The 24,151-nt window shown below is 41.1% G+C and overlaps 1 protein-coding gene across 1 annotated transcript in view; it reads right to left on the minus strand.

Moving 5' to 3' along the window:
- Window positions 1-1,489, minus strand: part of LOC138013159 (uncharacterized) — a 24,429-nt gene extending 22,940 nt beyond the window's left edge. Inside the window, exons 1-2 of the mRNA XM_068860166.1 lie at window positions 1,361-1,489; window positions 1,017-1,124 (exon numbers count right to left, since the gene is read on the minus strand). Coding sequence (XP_068716267.1) covers window positions 1,017-1,124; window positions 1,361-1,456 — 204 coding nt within the window. The 5' untranslated portion in view covers window positions 1,457-1,489. The remainder of the gene's footprint in view (window positions 1-1,016; window positions 1,125-1,360) is intronic.
- Between the last annotated feature and the right edge of the window lie 22,662 nt (window positions 1,490-24,151).

A 24,151-nucleotide genomic window follows, 5' to 3' on the forward strand; every position in this document is an offset into this window, starting at 1 on the left:
GTTTTATACATATTGCATCTCTCCCGCAGAGCAGCTACCAAGGACAAAATATAGATGGTTGATACTAAACTCAATGAAATGACCAAATGATTAACGAAGACATGACCGATCGTCTCCAAATGGGCCTATAAAGGTACATGTGTAATAAGGAAAACACATCAAAATCTTTAAGTCTTGCCTACAACTTTCAGCGCAAGAAGAAGAAACAGAAAATCTGAAAAGATTAAGTCAAATAAAGAAACTAACACAAGCTATGGAAACAAAATAGAATACTTCCACAATGGGCTTTGTTTACACGACCTGAACCATCCCTATATCGAAGTTGTATAATATTTGCAATAGTTCGTTCGCCGATAGAATCCATGTTTCGAGACTACTGCTTAAAATAAACAAGATAAGATTTGTAAGAAAACATAGAACATCGACAAAGAATAAACCGACATAAAATTACATCTTCGTTGCAAAGCAAAGATTAATGGTGGAAAAGCTTCCGACGAGAGAAAATAATAAGGTGGACCTGACGAACTGGCAAAAATGCGTATTTCCACGGTTATTATACGTTAAAAATTAAAAGTTTCTGCTGCGGTCGATCATTTCACGCCGATCCACTTCAGTAAAGCAAAGAAAATCTACGGAATGTCCAATCCGAAAACATAAGTAATCTTGGAAACCGCTAAAATAGAATCGATTCAAAGCCTTGAATCTCGCCTTTCGAAACCAGCATCATCTGCGTTCTTGGAAAATTGAATTTTCGCCCAAGACAATTAGAAGATCAGCGATTGACAAAACTTCGGTTGTCCTCCTTGGTAAGACAAGTGTAAAATTTCTTTACACGGGATATAAAAATCACTCAATTTCACATCTTACAGCAATACAAACGCCTCCATCCACCTCTGCATTCGATCTCCAAACTGTGACTCGCATTTTTGAAGCTTTGATCTACTTCCCTCTTTTACATTTATTCATTAATAACTTGATACTAAAGCAGCAATCGCAGAAGTACATGACACACTTACCTTAGAATGTTGCCCTTCGATAGATGACCATGTCCTGTTTACAGAGCGGCCCAATGCTGAATTCAAGTTTGAAGGTATAAACGGCTTGGCGGCAGGATTTGGGACAAACTGGCATTTATTTTAAAAAGGCAAGAAAAGTAAAATCATTAAGCAATACATAGATTTTTTCCTTGACGAAAGGCAAGAATATAATACAAAGGAAACATAAAATGACCAATTCCTTTTAATTGCAAGGGAACCGAACGCGCGTCTCCCATAATCTCTTCCCCGAAAGTTCTGTACTCAAAGTCGGTCTGCCATGTATAAAAAAAGGGCTCTCAGGAAAATTACAGAGTACTACGGACCTTTGCCTTCCCCTTTGATGTTTCCCTATTAACTCCACGCAAAACAACGTCCTTTCCTTCACACTGCCCATGGTCTACCTGGGCGGAAAACGCCATTACTCGTCCATGTTACAGACCTTCCGAAATCTATACAGTTTCGCCGGAAAATCGATTGGTTGAGAACAGCACGTCATTGAGCCAATGACAACGATGACTAATAAGAATCATAAGGGAGGGGAGAGTAAGTGAAAGGCTGACTCCTATATCACTCTCGATTCGCTCTGACGAAGGGCTAACGCTCGAAACGTCAGCTTTTAGAATCTCTGTACGGTGGTCAATTTACATTATCAACTCCGTTGATAAACCAAATTTTTGTATACCCTTGATAGTGTTTACTTCCGTGCTCCATTAGTGAGTGCGTGGTTATCAGTAGGTAAAAAACAACAAATTAAAAAAAGCAAGGTGGTACAGGCTAACAACAACCCGATTACACGATGCGTTAGCCACACTTGTCGCTAACAGCCTGAGAGTCGGAAAGTTGATTGGAATTCCACGATACCGAGTCTGTACAAAGGTCAGCAAAGCAAGTTCTTGGCGTGCTCGAGTGTTTAAAGCAAGAAGAGAAGCTAGCGCTGAAGTGCGCTGCTTAAAAGTATCTCCGTAGGATGTCCTTGATCTGGTCGAGTTCCCTCTCGGACTACCATCGTGTGATTGTATCTACCCAATTTGCAATGCCAGAGATGAGCTACTTTATGTGGACTCAGCACTGAGTCACAGAGCTAAGGGAAATAGACAGAGAGGCCCACAAGATCGTTGTAGAGAACGGAGGCAAGCACCCCTGTGCTGTACCTGCCACGAGACAAGGGAGGGAGGGGCTTGCGCTCGGTCGAGAGAGAGTATAAAGAAACCAAGGTTAAAGCAGCAGAAAATTGTTCCAACTGAAGGCGAATAGTGTAGACGCCAGGATTGCCAACAACCAAAACAAGAAAGTAATAGTGCTGGAGATGAGCTGCCCCTGGGTGAGCAATCGTGACAAGAAGACGTCAGAGAAGACCATGAAGTACGCGCCACTCAGATGGGAGATGAAGCAGAGGCACCCAGGATATGATATTGTCCAGTACAATATCATCAAAGACATTTTGGGGGGGGTGGTCCAAGGACTCAGATGCTACTCTAAAGAAGCTGGTGGGCAACAGAGCCAAAGATGTGCTCAGAAAATGCAATAGGCGTGCCACTCAGGAACTCTAAATATTGCTCGCACGTTTAAAGTCGCAACGTGAGCACTCGAGAATCCTCAGTAGCCAATAGGTCCTATTTATCTGAGAAAGACATTTCTTTTTAAAGTTTTATTAGGTCTCTTCTTTGTAATTAGTTAAGCTTTTATTCACTTTATAGCCCACGGGTTACGCTGCTGGCAGCGCCTCGTGATGCTTCTTAACTGTATATAGCATACCGACGTTTTAACTGCTATTATAATAATAGTCTTTCAACAAATGTGAGGGCTCACATTTATAAAAAAGTAACAAAATATTAAGAAGCTAAAATTATCTGTCGTATAAATTGCTGAATTCCAAAAAGAGTACATTTACACAAATTTAAATAGGCATCTATTTACAAATGTGCGCTTGAACCTTTCGGCCGCCGCCGCCGGAAACTTTGGGTAGTACATAGTTATGACCCCGTGACCTTATGGATCTACTCCGCTTCATGGGTAATGACACGTTCAGTGGATGCGAAGAATTCCCAGTTTTATTTTCCCACATCTTTCTGTCGCGTTCTTCAATGATTTCATTTACCTTGTACTGCTTACTTGTACATGCAAAAGATCGTTTTTCACTGTCACGCATTTGAAACCGTTCAATAAAAAGGGCCAAGAACTTGGAAAGTTGTAGGAAACAAATTCTCAGGTCTATGCGGTACCTTTTTTGTGACATGTTTGTATGTATGGAAACGCCAAAGTGGTCCACAAATTAGTATGAGTTGAAACAACAAAAACATCTAAACAATCGCCCACTTTTCGCTCACGAGATAACTTACAAGTGTATGCCGGAACTCAATTCCTACGGTACTTGAAACGCTCATACTGTTGATATTCATTGACATAGACATTTTTTTCATTCAAATTTGCTTTGTCTCAGGTGACAATTATAGGAAATTCAAAGTGCTGTATTCTCCAAACGAAAGACGACACGGAATTGAAAACTTGAAAAAAGATTTATTTTTCACCATGATAATCACCTATAGTTTGACAATAATATGCTGCTTGAAATCCAAAAGCTTTGTTTATTTCGTATACGGGCTCAATATTCCTGCAAGGTGGAAGAAGCTTATATTTTCCTTCAAAGGGCTTTTGCTTTCCTTCAACGGCTTCATTAAACGTATAAACGGGCTCAAATGACCGGTTAAAAACAAAACTATGAAAGTTACGAGAAGTGCTGCCTTCCGATCAAATCACAACAGATCATTGTCTGCGAGCCAAAAGGGCATTTCGTTCGCCCTCGCGAACTATCGGCAAATCATCGTACTGTTTGCACAGTCCGGACTTTGGCACTCTTTGTGTGAGGATTGGCTCCGAAGTGTGTTCTATTGTTACATACTCATTTTCGGGAAAACCCACACGATAAGCAAAACGATGGCAATAGTGACTACGCACATGCGCAGTAGTCACAAAGCAATAGCGTCCTGCCCTTCTTCCATGCACGCGCGCCCTCCTCGTTCTCCAACCGTTCTCCTTTCCACTTCTGCGTCCCCAACGAACGCCTGCCAAGCAGAATGTAGTTCTTGTGAATTGATGTTTAGATTCTGTACAAAAACACAGTTTATTTGTATATTTAAAATTTATATCAAAGTACCTATTATTGCTTTAATTCTTACTGTGAGGGTCCCAAAAGTGTGACCACTTTGACGGTAATTTAATTTGAATTAAAATTCAAACTCTTTCATGCATATAGACTGGCCAACCATAAGCCAAAGATAGCTTTTTTTTGATGTCTGATTGGATAGTTTATCACACAAAGTGGTCTCATTTTGGCATCCTTGTTGTTTCAGAATGTCGCATTTTAATGTATTTGGTCCTTGTGGATCTGAGGACCAAGTGTAACAACGTGCAACTCATACATAGATCGTTTTTCTCCCTTATTAACGACTTCAAAGTGTTGTGTGGAATCTCTTTCCTTTGTGGGACATCATTACAATGAATATTTAATCTTGACCACCCTGATTCACCCTGATATCACAAAATCCCACCTTAGTCAAAGAGACCCCAAAGCTATACACATTCATGACACACTCATTGACCAAGAGTAGCCAGTCGTGATGATGGCAGGTCATCATCGTTGGTTGCACTTGCACGCCTTGTCAGATGCTCTCTTCTGACTTGTCAATAATTTTCTCTGTGACAGGGACAGTGTCTCAGATCCCCACACATATTCCTGTATCTTACTGGTAAACGTTTTTGGTATTAAACAAGAATTGTCCACACTATGTTCTCTGTATCTCTTTGAGGGTTCCTGGAATGTTTTTTAGCCTTACCGAGTGATTTCCAAGCGTCTCAATGTCATTTCTGGCTTGTATGACGTCACTTTGGGTTATTGGGATGAGCTGACGTTATTTTTGACATCAACTGTTAGTGGTATCATTCAGGTTTTACTTTACCTTTCCTTCATTGCTTTTCTTATTTCCGATTTCCGGTTCATATGCAAATAATACGTTCTAAAACCAACGGGGATATTCTAAAACGTTAATTTTTGGCAAACTATTGATAGTTCCGATTAAAATTAAATGTGCCAAGAAAACTGTGAATTTTGGCACAAAGCAAGTTAATTGAGGTTTAAAGTTGCTAAACGACTGGACGGACTAACCGTAGCTTGCTATTTGTCATAATACTGTACACAAAAAATTATTTAACGTCTTTCCGGAGAAAAAATATTACTCATCTTGGTGAAAATGTTCCACAAGCAGCCCATAAACGAGGTTCATACGGTATTTTTTGCATCTCTAATGAATTATCTTCAAGCTTAGAATCTGAGTGTGTGACATATTTTGTTCTTAGTCTGGGAGTTAAGTTCGTCCTTAGACAGTAAAGTTGGAGGTCTTCACTTCTAATCAGGTAGTCTTGTTTAACTTAATGCCAAAAATGACGTTGGAAAATTCAGCCTTCATTTTCTTTTAATATTTATGGTGTATAAAGTGCCAAAACAGCACAGATTTGAAAAAAAACAACCGCAAAACATATCATTTTTACCAGAATTGGACGGTTTTAGAATACGACGAAGTGTTTTAGAACGTGTTAGTAATACCTCTAGTTTTGAAACGCCACGAGTTTAAATCGTTTTCGCCAAGCAGAAACTAGTTTGGTCCACTTATGTCCAGGTTTGCACGCAGCTGCAAAAATTGTGAACGGAGAAACTCAGAAAGGTAAGGAACCCGTAAACGCAGGTCAGACCAGCCCAGAGGTTCAGTATGACACAGTATGTCACATCATGAATGCAGACCTCAAAATGGAAAATGCAACGCGAGTCCTAATCCATGCGATATGAATAACATTGGCATTGACAAAAAGCAACAACACTATATAATCAAAAAAAGTAAATCTAGCCATTAGAGCGACATATTTTATCTTTTGTCGTAGAAATAAGATTTGGGATAGCCCAGATTTAATAAAACTTTACGTTTTTTAAAGATATAGCTAGTATACACGTATATCACTCAATTTCAAGCCATTCAGTCGATTGACTATACAAAGTAGAGAGATTTACAACTGTATTCAAAGACAAATAAAGTTTATATTATCATCGTCATCATCATCATTATCATTATTATTATTATTATTATTATTATTATTATTATCATTATTATTAAGACTTTAAGATATCGCCCAATTAATGTATTTAGTAAAGAACGGCCTTGCGCCGAATATTATTAATGAACTATTTAAGCAGAAAAAACTCTAGATATTCACTAAGAAACAGTGACTTTGATATCCCTATTTTTAACTCTAGTAACTATGGAAAGCATTCTCTAAGATAGCAAGAATCTCAAATATGGTCAGATTATAGACCACTTACAAAAATATCATAGTACTCTTTGTTTGCCTTCCAAGATTGGTTTGAGTCCCATCTAGATCTGAGATACGCTAGCAGAGAACCTCCTAAGGACAAGCACTTAATACCATGACGTGCAACGTCCAAATTAGCGCCCGATAAAAGGTTGCGCCAGCGACTGATGACCATTTGAACTTGCCAAGCCGAGATGTAGAAAGCCTATTCCTAGAATCAGCAGGGCTAAAGAAGACACAATTATCAATCATCGCAAATACTTCGTACTGTGCCGAGTGGGTCGAGTACTCTTCACCACAAACGAGTCAGCCCTAGCTGAAAAACAGTCTTCTTTACATGTGAGATACATATACCAATATCATCACGATTTAAAAGGACAAGGAGCTCCCTCAACTGCAACAGCTACAGTGTCCTACCCCTGAAGAGCATTCTAGCCGAATCTTTGCAATTATTTACATTTTCTCGCCATGACAACAAGCGATTTAACTCATAAGAAATCTTCGACAATTGAGACTACCTGTATTGACTGCAATTGAAAGCTCTTAAATGCGCAATTTTGTTGGCTGGGGTAAAATTTTAACACTATAGTAAGGAAAGAATTCCCGATGCACCAAGTATGGAAGATGAAAATAACTGTTTAATCAGCTTTGCAAACATAGTACACGATGTTATCTTAATGCCAGTGTTTATTCTGGCGGTTGGTCGCTTTTTCAGTTCGAAAACAGCGGAGGGGCAATTTCAAGATAACTTTTCTCATAGGTGAAACCAGTATAAATGTACCCAGCGATTTCTTGATCCTGACGTATTTGATCGCTACTTTATCGGAAAATACCTAATTAAATGCCAATTTTAAGGAAGATAAATTTGAAGGTGAAATGCCCAGAAAAACTAAAAATGTTAAAACCACACCCGCCTAAGTTATTATTAACCAGCAAAAATGTACCCAGCCATCGTTTACGATGCCATTCGATGATTCCTTGATCCTCGAAATATTTAATCGCTGTTTCATCAGAAATAAAACGCTGTTCAAAGCGTTTACTGGGAATACCATACATGTTGCGCAAAATAAGGGTGATACATTTTGGAAGAGTTAGAAACAAACTACAGGGATTGAATAGACTGAAGCAATGTTCAAGTCTGAAGGGCTCATGACAACGTATTGATTTGGTACAGATTGTCGGAATCGTCGAAATGCAGGGGTGACATACAAAGTGAAACCAGTGGCCCAAGGGAGAGTGAAACAATACCGTAGCGAGAGAGAAAATTTGTGGAAACCATTCTTGTAATTAATGTGGCTAGGTAAAATTTAGCCCTCCACTTACCAGCTACACCGGCAACCAGCTTCAAAGTTTTGAAATTAACAGTGTTGTGAATAATGAGGTGATCTCCCTCTATGTAGCTAGCATAAAGACCGTGAAACAATTAAAAAAATTGACATCCGCGGATGATGCTCGTACAAAGAACATCAGAAAACGAAATTTCGGGCATTTCCAACATACCGCTGCGGGGAATTCTGTACTGGCGATTTCATCATGTTGTCAACATGCAAGATTTAGATTAACTATCTTTTTATAACATTCCACTGAGAAGACTGAATCTGAATCCAGCATTTTCACTTTTTAGCTGCTAATGAGCTTCACTTAGAACATGGGCTTGAGGTTTTAAATCAGCGAACGACATTAAGAGTTTCACACTGAAACCCCAACACAGCTCCCATCGCTGTGGTTGCCACATAGGGATTTTCATAGGGATTTCTCGCGGGCGCAGAAATCCTCTCCAACGACACTCGACACCAAGGCTGTTTTTTTGTTGTTGTCGAAAAAAGTAGTTTCGTTACAGAGGGAGGTGAAATGCATTGCTCCAAGGGGTCGAGTGAATTGCTTTTAGGCAATGAAATCACCGCCTCGTAATTCTATTGTCCATTTTGCTGCACCGAACAATGTCAACCGAGATTTCAACTCGGACGCCTTTTGCCGCATCGGCGTGTGCTAAAACCAGGAACACCGGAACATCACGGAACACCCAAACTAATAAAGACAAACAAAAAAATAAATTATTAAAAATAAAATTAACTAAAATTTAAAGAATCTCTTTGGTTTTCTGCTGACCAAAACGTCGTTGCAGATCGCCATCTTGGTAGTGCGTCCCAACGTGAAGATTGGCGAGTGAATTACAATCAATACAATCAAATCATTTACAAATGCAATCAAGCTATGATCAACTCAATCCTTGCTGATTTTTTTGTCTGTCAGGTAAAGACTCAGACGAGGAGCTTTCTCAAAGCGTGTAAGTTTTTGTTTTAATTTACGAACTTTTTACTTCCGTACAGAATTTTTTCTCTTGTTGTTTTTACTTGTGTTACACTTAAGTCAAAGTAAAAAAAATTGGCCCGCACCGTTCCATCACTCAATCACTTCTGCCTTGCAGAATCTACTATATAAATAAAAGTGACCTTTTGATAAGCGTATTGAACAACTTTATCTAACCTTAAGAACGAGACATACGATTAAAGTAAAAACGCATTTAAAAAAACACCAACTTTCGGGATAAGTGATATGCGAGGACTTTAACACGGGTATTTGCGCTTTCCACGCTTAAAGCTTGGCAATCTGTCAAAGGAAACTTACACGCCTCGTCGTCTGAGTCGCTACCTGACGGACAAAAAAATCACCAAGGGTTCAGTTGATCAGAGCCGGATTGCATTTGTAAAAGTGACTTGATTGTAATTCATGATGGGAGGCACCAACAAGATGGCGATATGTAACGACTTTCTGGTCAGCCGAAAACCAAAGCCCTTTTAAAATTGTATTTTTAATAATTTAAGTTTTTGTTGTTCTTTATTATTTTGGTGTACCGTGATGTTCCGGTGTTCCTGGTTTTCAGTTTTCAGGTATCCAAGTATTTCATTTATTTTGACACGTATGGCCAGATAGAGATAACATGGATTTTCCAACAATTAACGTTTCAGTCAGTTTATCGCAATATCACTGAGGTGTTTGAATTTCTTATGCAGGATCCTCTCATTCACTTTTGATTTCGTCATGTTTACCCTTTGCGAGATTTAAGGTTCGTGATGCTTGTATTTTCAATTACAACGTAGCCTGCGTAGCAAGCGTTCCTGTTCGGCAGAAGAGCTTCGAAGCGATTTTCCGCAAACTGGCCGAGCGAAAGTTGGGGCAAGAGACCAAGGGAACGCTTGCAAGAAGACCCCCTATTTTTGAAAAACCCGTTCGCCCACGAACGGGGGCTTCTGATTGGTGCAGCACAGTCACAATGATTGGAAGGTGACAAATTTTCGAGCAAAATACCTCTTGTTAGCTCCAGCGTGACAAAGACAATAGTGGAAGATGTGGAAGGTGTTGAATCGTGTGTTGAAGCTGAGGACCCCTCGCTGAGCGAATGAAGCTGCTATGAACAATTAAAGTGCAGCTGTGATAAAAAAAAACCACTTCCTTTTTTCCTTCAGATTTTGAAAGTGTGTTTGCTTAACACCTGACTGGCAAAATTTTGAGCTTTGATTTTTATCCAAGGGCCGTTTGCTTTGAGTGTAAGTTTTGAATTTCACGGTCCTCCATTACTCACGATTGGACCTCAGACGGTTGGATATGGCATTTTCAAAAGACTAGACGCTCCGTGAGCGTAAACTGGGTTACCTGTGGTACATGATACACAAAAACAGAGGGCACTGAGTTGGGTGGTATTAAAGGCGCGGAAACTGAATTTTCTCAGGAGTAATGCTGGCTGGGCCAATCCGAAAATAACAAAGAAAAAAGCCTAGGAATCCAATTGGACGTAGCGGAAAATCCTTGCATACGGCTGGCGCGCCTGAAATTTGCATTGACCAATCAGGATTCAGCAGGCGGGAAAAACTTTACTGTCCTGACTTCAATGAAAGTTAACAGGAATAGCATTGAAATAAGGCCATTTATCTCACTGGAGATTGCAGTAAACATTCAGGAAAAGGGACTTACAATTTCCAAAACCATATCAGACTGTAAAAAGTAAAAAATATGAAACATGTTGTGTCTCCAAGCTTGCAATTTGGCGTCAAGAATGGGTCACCGGCTTCCGGCATGGCAACTCGCTCGTAGTTTGTGGAGTGTCACTAGGTAGGATAATCTTTGTGTTATTTTGAGCAAAATATGTTGTTTCTCGTCAAATTAAACCCGGAATTCTCAACTTAACTATTAGAAGAGGCCAAGGCAACTTAAGCATTGCCTTTATTTTTGTTAGCTTTGAAGAAAAAGGCTATTATCGTGTCGTTTCGGTGGGACAGCTAAATTTTGACTGCCGCTCGTACTGCGGGCGCAGCTGCCCATAATACTCTTTGTTTGTCCACCCAGATTTTCCTAAAGCATTGTTTCCCGTTTCTCTTGGGACTCACAGTGGTCCCAAGAGAAAACAAAAACAATGCTTAGTCAAAATTTGGGTAGACAAACAAAGAGTATTATGGTATTTTCCGCTTCGGCCAATAAGTACTCCTGGTAACTCCTACAATGGAAGAAGCAGGCCAGGGGATCGAGCTCGAATGCTGCATATTTCTCATTATTCTCAGAGCTTCTCAGTCCGGAAACGATGAACACAATGGTGTTGTGGCCAATCAAACTAGAGTTATTACAGTTGAGCCCACGTCTCAGCGGTGTTAGTTTTAGAAGCGCGAAAACGAGGCTTTCGAGTCAAAACAAGAACTTCTTACCAAAGGACTGTGGGATTTCTAGATTCTCGACTGTTTCCTTCCCTTTTTTTTCATGCAATTTGAGATTTGATCGTGGAAAGTATGGAAAGGTACTTTATAGCATATAGATGTGTTCGTAGGCGACAAGGTAGTGTTATATTCGTAAGCCAAGTCAACCCACGGTGTCTTAGAACAAAGGCTGATATTTTAATACGCACAGTTTATTTCGTAACTTCCTGGAACTTGCTGTAGCAATAAAAAAACCTGAACTCTTCCGTTTGAAACAGGATATAGAAGTTTATGAAGGTGAATTCCTTAAACCGTGTGGCTGAGTATATTGTATTCTTCTGCCTTCTTATGTGGTTCGAACTACAATCTTGGACAAAAGTAGTTGAGCCATTCCTCAAGTTTAGTCCGTTAGACAATAACTACAATAAAAGCCCCTCCCCCTTCCCCACCCAACGCAAAGTTGTTTGTGAGAAGCGCAAATAACCAAGGTATCAAACAACAATTTTTTTGGTTAGGGGGGGGGGGGGGGAAGAGGGGCTCGTAAATGGTAGATTTTGGTCATTTTCATATGGAGAGATAGATACAAGGTATCTCCAAAAACTTGCCCAGGATTGTAGCTTGAACTTACAATAAACAGAAAACTACCAAAATCCAAAATAACATTCTAAACTGTAATCTAAAGGCTGGTTTTCACTAGCGACGGAGTCAGAGTCGTAGTCGGAGTCGTAAGAGCGCTTATGACCAAGTGAAAATCAAAGATCGGAGTCGTAAGCGGAGTCATAAGCTCAACGGAATCGGAGTCGGAAGAATCAGAACGTTCCCATTTTCTTCCGACACCGCACATGACTCCGTCGCTTATGAACCTGTGAAAACTAGATTGTCGGAGTCGGAAGCAGAACCGGAAGAACCAACCTATCATAATGCTTGGAATCGAGTATTGTGATTGGTTTATTCTTCCGCTTCCGCTTCCGACTCCGACAACGCAGTTTTCACTGGATCATAAGCGACGGAATCGGTGTTCTGCTTCTGACTCCGACAGTCTGATTTTCAGTAGATCGTATCGCTCTGCGCTTCTGATTACGACTCGGACTCCGACTCCGACTCCTAAGGCTTAACAAACCTACTTATTATGCATATTTTTATTTGATGGAAAGCATTTGTCCAATGTCCATGAAACTTAGCAGAACGTTTATTATCGGTGTTGTTATTAATTTGCCAAAATATTTTGCATCACGTTTTGGTCAGGTGACCCTAAAACAACTTGTAACGGTTATATCCTTTACTCAAAAATGAGGAACATTTATAATAACTGTTTTAAGTCGATTTTGGGTCACGTGACACAGATTTTTTTTTTTTTCGGCTTTATTCGGAGAGAAATTTCGTTTTCCAACGAAAATAATTTTAACTCAGCAACGCTTAGCGTAATCATTTGCCATATAAGGTCAAACGAATTTAATGTTTGTTATGTTGTACACTACCAGAAACCCTTATGGGTTTCTGACACTAATTTTTGCTTTCTTTACACAGTCATTGTTCTTATTATTGACCTTTATAGGGTCAAAGTCTCTTTGGGATCGCGCAAATGCAATGCGCGGTTCTTTACACTTGTCTTCGTTGAGTTGGAACCTGCCAGGAGCCACTTGTTTGGACAGATCGTCAACATATTGCTGGATCTTGCTATTGTGATTCTTAAGTACCGTCTCAGAGATAGCAGTTTCGTCTACGTACTTCCACAAGGGAACACCTCCGATTCATAGGTCATTGATCATGACAGAAAATAACCACGACCTCTCACGACTGTGCAACTTTAACAGGAAATCATTTCATTTCGAAAATAGCCTCCATGATTGCAGTATTCTAATAAGATCACTTCTGTCCTTTAGTTACAAAGCTCAGTATACAACAATAAATGCTCTTAGGCTTTGAAACCAATTATATGAAACACTAGAAAACTGATTCCAAGGACATAGATTGCCCGCCAAATTTTACACATTTCTGTTATTAGCGGAGATATGGAAATAAGTGCCTTCTTGCTTTCTGCAGGGTGATATCTGCACTTAGGTCTGAGTCCTTCCCTTGTGCCTTTAAAAATTTGCTCGTTTTCCCTTGTTACCGAAATTACTTTCATATTTGTTCCCAGCTTTTTGATGCCTAAAATTGTTTATGTTCCCTTGTTCCCCTGTTCTCCAGTTCAAATTAGTCATTTTCCCTTGTTCCCCAAAACCCCGGGAGGGACTCAGCTTTAGAGGAGCTATCATCGTTCCTAATGTTGCCTAATTGCGTGCTCACAGGCATACAAGCTAAAGAACATCTTTATCATCAAACCAAAGAAAGTTATTTTCCATTTTAGAGATTCCCCGTTCCCAATTCCTTTCGTTTCTGTCTTCCTGGTCTATTCCTTATGGCGGTATGTTGACACAGCATTAAGGGCGCGTTCCTTTGGTACCATTCCGGAATAGGAATACACGGAATAGATGGTATTCGTGTTCTTTTGGGACCTATTCCGTTTTCGGAATGAACGGAATACTATTCCGTTCATTCTGCTCCCGATACCAGAATGAACGGAATGACCGGAATATCGCTCACTCGGAATAGCCAGGATACTCCAAAAGAATGCACACCAGGGAAACCACGACAGCAGTAAAGTAAAGTAGAGTAGACCTTATTTAACGTCGATAACTCGTAACAGTAATTAAACTGCATGACAAACCTGAGGTCTACGGTGCGCTCATTTTACTCGCCCCTCTCCATCAGTGCTCCGTTTTACGGGTATTTAAAGCTACTAGCTACACGGAAAGGAAAGGAGTCGAAACAAGGATGCGAGATCCGAGAATCGAACTCAGGACCTCTTGTACCAAGGCCGCGCACTAACCGCCTGTGCCATCCTTGCGTCGCCACGGCGACGAAAACGTCACCTCTAACTAGAAGTTCGAGCTATCCTAAGTGTTTCACGATGTTTCCGTCTTGTTTATGCTGTACAATATGGGCGAAGTATTCTATAACCAGATTGCTAAGTAAGGATTTGAAGAAAAGGGAGAAAAGGAAAGATTCACTGTTGTTTGTCCACGTTGTCGTCAAAAAAAAATTGGTCATTTTACGTTGTTGTTTTGACGAGTACGGAAGAGAAATGGTCAAAAATGCGTGCCGCCCGTGCAGCAAATCATTTTTTCCTCTTTAAACCAATCATCAGTACTATTACTCTTGTTGGTGTTGTCGTTGCCGTAGCCGTCCTCGTTTCTTAAACTTCCTATGACCTCTTTTGAAACACAGCATTGCCTCTTGTAAAACGCGACTGAGATTTAACTTCTTTTTAAATCAATGATCATTCATAGACAATACATTCGAGCATTGGGGCGGCCAAACAACACATCGACTGTGTCCGATCGTCAGAGAGCTGAGAAATCTCTGCAAACCATTGATTAACCTGAAACATACTTTACGAAAGAATTTGCGATTATTCTGTCTGGTTTACCTTGTACAATAAATACGAGCGAGCTATCCTGCAAATGGATAGGTAAAGTCGGTTTTTTTTGTCGACGAAATCTAACATTTGGTGATTTCACGTTGTCGTTTTGTGGAGTGCGGCAAAGAAATGCACGGAAATTCGTGGGTATTCTTTCTTTGTGGCGTCGTCGTTGCCGTAGCCGTCGTCGTTACTTAAACTCCATTATTTCTCAAAGCGTACGCGGTTTAAAGTAAAGTAAAGTAAAGCAACCATATTTAACGTTGATAACTCGTAACAGTAATTCAACTGACAAACCTGAGGTCGACGGTGCGCTCATTTTACTCCCCCCTCTCCATCAGTGCTCCGTTTTACGGGTATTTAAAGCTACTTAGCTACACGGAAAGGAAAGAAGTCGAAACAAGGATGCGAGATCCGGGAATCGAACTCAGGACCTATTGCACCAAGGCCGCGCACTAACCGACTGTGCCATCCTTGCTCCTTAGAGTTTGACGCTTAGAGCGGCAAATGCAAGCCATTGGCATCGGAAGCAGCGTTTCAAGATGGACTGTTTGAGCGTTATTGTAGATGCCGGGCTCTACTAATTAATAGGGAGTTTTAGCAACGACAACGCCACAAAGCAAGAATATCATTGGTTTCAGTGCATTTTTGCGGTAGTCTACAAAACAACAAAGTGAAATCACCCAATTTCTGGTTTGGCGACAAGATGACCATTTATAATGGTAATAGGACTGAGTGGAGTCCAATTTGGTCTGTAATCATACGAGTGATTAACAAAATCGGATGACCGCGTAGCGGGAGTCCGATTTGTTTAATCACGAGTATGATTTCAGACCGAATTGGATGACACAAAGTCCTGTGACCAATTAATCAAAATCATTACAATATCAGAGAAAACAAAACTAATGTATTCCTTTTTCACTGTCTAATATTACAAATTTGTCCATTTTGGAAATCCCCGGTTTGGTAGGGTAAGGGGTTGTTGCTATGGTCATTGTGATAAATTCTGTGATTGGTGGATTAAGGTGAGTGCCCTTAATATGATTGGCTGTTGTAACTGCCCGATTCTAGGTATCCTATTACAGCCAACTGTCCGATTTCTCTGTCCGATCTCAAACCTACTCAATAATTGACAAATGAAGCAGTGAATGCACCAATCAAATTAGAGAAAATTGTAATGGTTGTGATTAAAAAGGAAATCGTTCACTTTTTATCATCACTTTAGAACTGTTCCTATAAATCCAGTTATATGATAGTTCGCCCCTACAGTTCAAGGTGATCACGATGGAATAATCGCGAAATACTTACGGTAGCGCTAAGTTATATTTTGAGATGACGTTGTAGTTGACGTTGCCGTTGTCTTTGCTAAAACTCTCTATTTATCCCAAGTGCTGCAACCCCATCCCACCCCAGCCCGCTACCAGCTCGTACCCCTATACACATCAACTTATTCAGAAGGGAAGGAACCTTTCCAGAAAGCAACAATCTTTTCTACATAAAAATATCACTATTTTCTGATGCGCAACGCAAAGAAAAACACAATAAAATTTGCTGTAAAAAATTCGAAAGCATGGCAAAAGAACAATTCTCTGTGTACTGTAATATCTCCCGCTAACTCGAAGCAATTTTCGTTTCCCTTCAGGTCATCATCTATATATTTTTACCCTCCACAAGAACACTAGGCACATGGGAACAGTGGGCACAGAAGAACAGTGGGCACAGAGGAACAGTGGGTAAAGAGGAATACTACGCACACAGGAACAGTGGGCACAGGGAACACTGGGCACATGGGAACAGTGGACACAGAGGAGCAGTGGGTAAAGAGGAATACTACGCACAGAGGAACAGTAGGCATAGAGGAACACTAGGCACATGGGAACAGGGGGCACAGAGGAACAGTGGGTAAAGAGGAATACTACGCACAGAGGATCAGTGGGCTTAGAGGAACACTACGCACAGAGGAACAGTGGGTACATAGGAACACGAGGCGTTGAGGAACAGTGGGGAAAGAGGAACACTACGCACAGAGGAACGTTGGGCACTGGAACAATATGCACAGAGGAATAGTAGGCATGGAGGAACACTATGCACAGAAGAACAGTGGGCAAAGAAGAACACTACCCACAGGGGAACGATAGACACGGAGGAACATTGGGCTCAGGAACACTACCCACAGAGGAACACTAGGCACTGTTGGTTCCCACAACCGCTTGCGATCACTTGTTTTTTGTTCTGTATGGAGAGTTTGATTCAGTATTTAAGCATTGCTTTGTTAAGTTGTTGTCTTTTTTTATTGTCTCGTTCTTTTTGCTAATTACAGTCGATTACCGATAACTCGAACCTTCAAGGGAAAAATTTCAAAAAGATTAATAAGTTATCGAGAGTTCGAGTAATTGGGAGTTGAAACAAAGTACCGGAAATAAGGAAAATACGGTGTCTTCCGTTTTTCCATTCATACTAGGAACACTAGGCAAAGAGGAACAGTGGGCAGAGAGGAACACACGGCACAGAGGAGCAGTGGGTAAAGAGGAATACTATGCACAGAGGAACAGTAGGCATAGAGGAACACTAGGCAGAGAGGAACAGTGGGCGACTGTTCCTCTGTTCATGGTGTTCCTCTGTGCCCGCTGATCCTCTGTGCGTAGTATTCCTCTATGCCTACTGTTCCTCTGTTTGTAGTGTTCCTGTGCCCACTCTTCCTCTGTTTTCAGGATTCCTCTTTACCCACTGTTCCTCTGTGCCCATTGTTCCCGTGCGCCTAGTGTTCCTCTGTTCCCACTGTTCCTCTGTGCCTAGTGTTCCTCTATGCCTACTGTTCCCCTGTGCGTAGTATTCCTCTTTATCCACTGTTCCTCTGTGCCCACTGTTCCCATGTGCCTAGTGTTCCTCTGTTCCCACTATTCCTCTGTGCCTAGTGTTCCTCCATGCCTACTGTTCCCCTGTGCGTAGTATTCCTCTTTACCCACTGTTCTTCTGTGCCCACTGTTCCCATGTGCCTAGTGTTCCTCTGTTCCCACTGTTCCACTGTACCTAGTGTTCCTCTATGCCTACTGTTCCTCTGTGCGTAGTATTCCTCTTTACCCACTGTTCCTCTGTGCCCACTGTTCCCACGTGCCTAGTGTTCCTCTGTTCCCACTGTTCCTCTGTACCTAGTGTTCCTCTATGCCTACTGTTCCTCTGTGCGTAGTATTCCTCTTTACCCACTGTTCCTCTGTTTCCATTGTTCCTCTGTGCGTAGTGTTCCTCTTTACCCAATGTTCCTCTGTGCCTAGTGTTTTTCGATTCCCACTGTTCCTCTGTGCCTAGTGTTCCTGTGCCCACTTTCCCTCTGTGCCTAGTGTCGCTCTGTGCCCACTGTTCGTTTGTGCGTAATGTTTTTTTTTTAGTGTTCCTCTTTGCTCACTCTCCCTCTGTACCCTCTGTTCCTGTAATATCATGACGTCACGGGTGCGTCTTACACCGCACATAACCCCGAATTACACACCCAACCTAACCACATTGTGCTTCAAAGGCATTATAGCCAACCATTGTATTTACAATGGCAAACTTTAACTTCAGACCAAGAAATTCTGTATACATTGTCTGATCAAAAGATTGACTTTTATTTCTAATCCCTATCACAATAGGGCTTTAATTCATGAGTTTTGAAGCAAGCAACCGTGGACAAACTTCTTGTCGATGTACGTTTGATCAGTGGCTTGATCTAATCGGCGTAATTCATAGGCAGCCCAAGCTCGCGTCACTACAGACAGCCGTTGAGAATTTAAACGCGTTATAAGACTTTGCATGGGAAATAAAATACCGTCGATTATAAAGCCTAAAAAATGCTCAATTTAACTTTCATTCAATAAAATGATCCAAAATGACTCACCTCTGGTGTATTCTTGTGCCTTTTGGAGTTTATTTTACAGTTTCGGGAAGTCCTTGTTTTCAATGTTCTACGACGAAGTCAAGGCTGCACACTTACCCCATCCCCACAGCGTCACTCGTAACCATGGTCCTCGAGAAGCCGCTGTGAGGATGGGGTAAGTGTTGTAAATGAAATGACTGTACCTCATCGGGTGGAGTTAATTTGACCTCGGACCCAAGCTCCGTGTCCTGTGCGGTTACCAGTTGCTGTTAAATTCATCAGTTATCGTGGACTCGAAGCAGAAAATGCTCATTTCCAGCCAAGTGCGTGGGGATTTTTGACGACGAAACATTCACGGAGGTTCGCAAATGATGTAGCTTTAGCTTTGCGTAAAAAAAATGGCGGCTGGGATGAATTTTCGAGTCGCAAACCGCCTCTGAGCTGACAACGTTCGAAGTCTTAGTGTGCAGCCTTTGGAACATTGAAAACACGGACTTCCCGAAACTGTAAAATAAACTCCAAAAGGCACAAGAATACACCAGAGGTGAGTCATTTTGGATCATTTTATTGAATGAACGTTAAATTGAGCATTTTTTAGGCTTAATAATCGACTGTATTTTATTTCCCATACAAAGTCTTATAACGTGTTTAAATTCTGAACGGCTGTCTGTAGTGACGCGAGCTTGGGCTGCCTATGCGTAATTACAATATTTTGAGCAAGAGCCGAAACAACGTAGATTTGATTTTAATGGTGTATTATATTTCGGCTGGCCAAACCAGCCTTCTTCAGCTACATTGGATTGCTTCTATATGTACATATATTAATGGATGTTGACGTAGAACTGGAAAAAAATGTAACAAAATATGGTACTTACGACAAATCTGAATTCAAATACTAAAAGTAACGGAAAAATAACAGAAATAACGGAATTGACTGTAAATAATAAACTGAAATCTAATACATTTCATTGCGGATATTACCGAAGACCATTGGGATTAATTGTCCTGCCTTTTGAAATTAAAAAAGCTTCCCTGGCATTACGGATCGAGTCTCTGTTGGAAAATATTTAGGAATAAATCGCATGTCCTTGAAAATGTTGTGGGGAGAGGAGAGGAAACGTTCTGCGACTGTAGTAGGTTTGACTTTGGTGTTAGCGTTATCTAAAGTGCGGTGGTGTTCATTAAAACGTTCTTTTAAACGTCGTTTAGTTTCTCCAATGTACTGTAAATGACATCTGTTACATTGAATCATGTAGATAGGGTTTTTAGTTTCGCATGTTATGTAGGAATGAATGGAGTGTGTTTCGCCAGTAAAGAAGAATATGTAGTTGGTAAGTCCGTGGAAAATGTAAGGACACGTAGCGCAATTTTTGCCACAGCGAAAAGAACCGGAAGGAAGTGCAGAATTAGAATGAGTTACATTTGGGGAAAGTTTAGCTGTTACCAGCAGATCTCGAAGGTTAGGGAAGCCGTGATCTGAAAGCCAGAACAGGTAGATGTAGGAAAGCATTTTTGCAGCGGTCAGAGGAAAGAAGTAGATTGAAATGTTTATCCGTGGAATGAGTACGCATCAACGCTATAAAATTACTCGTGTTTTCATAGGTGTTAGAAATGGAATTCCCGTGGGACATTTTCGGTATATCATTGGATTCTATTGGCTCTATTGAGATCCCTTGGGATGCAACGGTTATGCCGTGTGATTTTATTGGCTTCTACTTGGCAGTGACGTAGCGTGGCGCCAAGTGCAACGATTTTGGCTGTACATTCGAACAGACGTTCTGGGGTGTTGTTTGTTGCAATTCTCTGGTGAGTGTCATCGAATATGTCTGTTTTAATATATTCTTGTGTAGATATCTGCGGCTTTCGACGGATCAGTTTACGAAAGACGAAGGAGGCAGTCTGGTTACTTTCTTTCGAGGTTTAATCGGAACTTGTGAGCGAAAGGCAGTGCCGACGCTTCCATTGCCAACTAAATCAGGGGGTCATTTCTACGTACCACTTCGAAGCAGAAACCACTTTCAGCTTTTCTTTCGACAGCAAGTTTCACTTAGGTGATGCGCACAAATAAAACCCCTTGCCTATCTTGGGCTGTTAGGCTTTGGGATACATTTCAGCCCGAAAAAATTAACACGCCAAACTCCTTGTGGTGACAGTATCAGTGAGACCCATTGCCTTTCGTGCGCTGTGTGGCTTTGGGATAGAATTCAGCCCAAACAATTTGAAACGCTAAGCCCGTTTTGGAAGCTAATAAATCACTTTGTTGGTGATGACAGCAGTGAATCCCAATGGTGGGGTCGTATAATTTGCAATTTTGCTTTACGGTATACGAAAACAAAACAGCTTCCTTTTGTTCGTCAGGCATCTTTGAAAGCTGCGGTAAGCGATAACAATCAAAGCGGTCAGTGTAAAACGCAGACTGCAGACCGGCCCAAGATGCAGACTGAGCGTAAAATGCAGATTGCAGACTGCAGACCAAGGGTGAAATGCAGACTGCGGGTAAGATAAAATATTAATAATAATAGAATAAAGGGTGTTCGTTATAACAATGGAGGTGACAGGCCTACACAACTCCTATCCACGTGTTTTAGCCAGCTTAGAGTTTGGCTCGAATGAGTATGTCTTTCAGGGATCTGCCCCTTTTGTACGAAACGCTAGGGGGATCTTTAAATATTTCGCTAAGCTGCGGTTATTTTTGGATTAAATGCCATTTTTGCATGAGTTTAGATTAGGCACCGTTGGGCGGTATTGTGTGACGAACGACAAGATTCGCTTATCTTCTTTGCATTTCTGTAGGAGGGCAAGTTTCCTGTTCTCAAATTTGATGCCTGAGAGTGTTGCGGTAATCAGGCTTTCTGGATATCCTCGTTCGATAAGATGTGCTCTAAAATGCAAGATTTTAGTTTTGAATTCCTCTTCAGAGGAGTTTGTTCGGGGAAGTCTAAGTGCTTCGCCCTTGATTAAACCCTTTTTTTTACCCGTTAAGGGGTGGCAACTTGAGAAATGCGTATACAGAAATGTTTCAGTAGATTTGAAATGGGTTTCTATATCGATCAGTGTAAAACGCAGACTACATACTGCAGACTGCAGACCGGGCGTAAAATGCAGACTGAGGGTAAAATGCAGACTGCAGACTGCAGACCGGGGGTAAAATGAAGACTGCGGGTAAAATAAAATAATAATGAAAAACGAGTTATAAGGATAAAATAGAGTGTGTTTTCAGTACTTTCGCACTGAAACCCAACACAGCTCCCATCGCTTTGGTTGCCCACCGCATGTTATAAATCCCGATTTTCATCGAACTCTGTAAGAATTGAAGCTGTTTGAATCCCTTTTGTTGTGGAAAAAAGTATGATAGTTTCGTTAAGTGAATTGCTTTTAGGCAAAAAAATCACCACCCCGTAATTCTACCGTCCATTTTGCTGCACTGAACAAAGTCACCGAGTAATTACCCAAAAACTTAATTTCTTTTGACACGCATTTTATGGCATCCTTTTGAGACTTCATCATAGCCTGCAGCATTCGTTCGTCTTTCTCTTCCGATCTTTGAAATGCCTCTTGTTGGGCCTCAAACATGTGAAGTATGGCGTTTTTTGTGTCCCTAGAATCGATTCTTTACGTCCTCCGCTTTTTTCGTTGAAGACCTGACTGATTTTTCTTTTCAATCGGTTGTTTGATTCTGATGTTGTCTCCTGGTTCCGTATCGGTAGTGGGATCAACAGTTGTTGCTACGCAATCACCTTCCTCAACCGCACTTACTTCTTAACTGCCTTTTCTCTTTTGTGAAGCCACGTTGGCTTCCTTCACAAATTTGGGGTTGACTTTGTCTGAGCTGGCCATGAATTCATCGATGTCATCATAAAATTCGCAGGTCTTGAGGTCTCGTCCGGGGGAGAGGACAAAACGCGGAGCCCTACTCCATGGAGTACCCAAATGGAGTACCCCTAAAAATCATTTATTGGTCAAATTAAATACTTAATAAGCATCCCGAGGTATTTATCGAATATGCCTCTCCAGTCTTCGATGTGTCGATTCCGGCTTCCCTGCACAATTGAATAAATTCATCCATGATACTCTCCCATACACTTTTCTTGCCGTGAGCGCTTCTCGTTGTTTTTAGCAAGTTATGATATTCTTTGCAAGCTAATATCAGGCATTTAACCTCTGGATTCGACCAGCTACAGCGCTTGCTTTTCGCTTCAGATGATCCACTTGTTAAAGACCTGCAACTGCTGGTGCTTTCGGCTGAGCTACAAGGACGACCAGCCGACGGAAGAAACTAGAAGTGGCCTCGAACAGGAAAACAAGGAAACTGCTGATACTGATTTACATTTGGCGGTTCTTGCACAAGATAGGAAGCGCCAGCTTCCTCAACACTTCACTGCGTCATACGCTGCTCAAACAGATATCCATTTCTGTACTGAACAGCGCTATCAGGATCCTGTTCGATATCATTACGGTATAAACAGAACTGCGACATGCCATCAAATTAAACTATAATCTACGTACGATACAAATAGAAATGTAGAGAATACTCACATAATTGCACGAAAGGCTGCCATGTTGTTTACACAGTTCATCACAGCACGTGGTGTCCTTGCGTTCGGCAATCTTGTGATTGGCTGAGCTGCTTTGGGGTCTCGTTAACCATAAGACTTACATCTGGAACTGTCATGGGCAATTCTTTTGTTCTTTTTGCCGTATCCATGGAAATTCCCCGGAGGCAGTTTCACTTTGAGCAGATCAGTTACACATAAAAAATTGCTTCCCCGCGGGAAAAAGCCACTTACCCAAGGGCAAAAAGGCTAGTGTAACCGCAGCTATTGTAGACTATAATGAAGGCTTCAGGATGGGCAAGAAAGTCTACCTTTTGGAAGTCTTAAACAAACCCGTACGTTGTAATGAGAATTTGGGGAACAATTTGTATTCCGCAGTTTTCTCAATAAAATGTTATATTTTGCTTAAATTTGTTTCATTGCCACACTGCTTTAAAGTCTCACGTGACTTCGTAGTGACGTAGACCAACGACGAAATAGAATTAGAAAATTAAACGAGGCTTACCCGTCATTGGTCCAATGACTCAGAATTCCAATCAAACTTCACCTTACAGGTAAGCCTCGTTTAATTTTCTAATTATAAACTAGCAATAATAAAGGATTTGTGAGATGCGTTCGAGTCCACCTGCTTTGTCATCGACGAGGCTAAAGAAAGTTGTCGTATATTTTGGTGAGAATCATTTTGTACCGCTTTCTAGTAATTTTTCAGTAACTAAGGTATCGCACTATATGTATTTATCAGCATTATGGGATATCTGTAGATTCCGAGCAATGCGACTTCCATAATGTCGGCGAAGGTATCAGCGGCCGGTCTCCCATCGAAGTACTAACCCTGCTCGACAGCGCTTAAACTTCAGTGGACCAATAGGAATGTGCTCCCTTCTATTATTATCGAAAACTGTGGCTATATGGCAAAACATTTTTCATTTACAGTGACTGGAATGAATTTTGTGAGCTTTCGAAAATGTTCAGGGGAATAAATTCATGCAAGGCCTTGTTTTAACTTGAATTTTAATATATCGAAGTTAGTCTATTGCTCTCGTGAGACTTGAATGCTCTTTTACAACAGCGACGACTGAAAATGGCCCTTTTTTGCAGCCCTTTGGGGTCCTGGCCAGATTCTCAATTTATTTCATATTAGAAATTCCTTGTGTACTTGCGCCAAAATCTGTTGCCAACCCTCCTTTTTAAATTCCAGGTTTCCC

Source organism: Montipora foliosa, chromosome 8 (assembly GCF_036669935.1).
Source record: "Montipora foliosa isolate CH-2021 chromosome 8, ASM3666993v2, whole genome shotgun sequence".
Lineage (NCBI taxonomy): Eukaryota > Metazoa > Cnidaria > Anthozoa > Scleractinia > Acroporidae > Montipora > Montipora foliosa.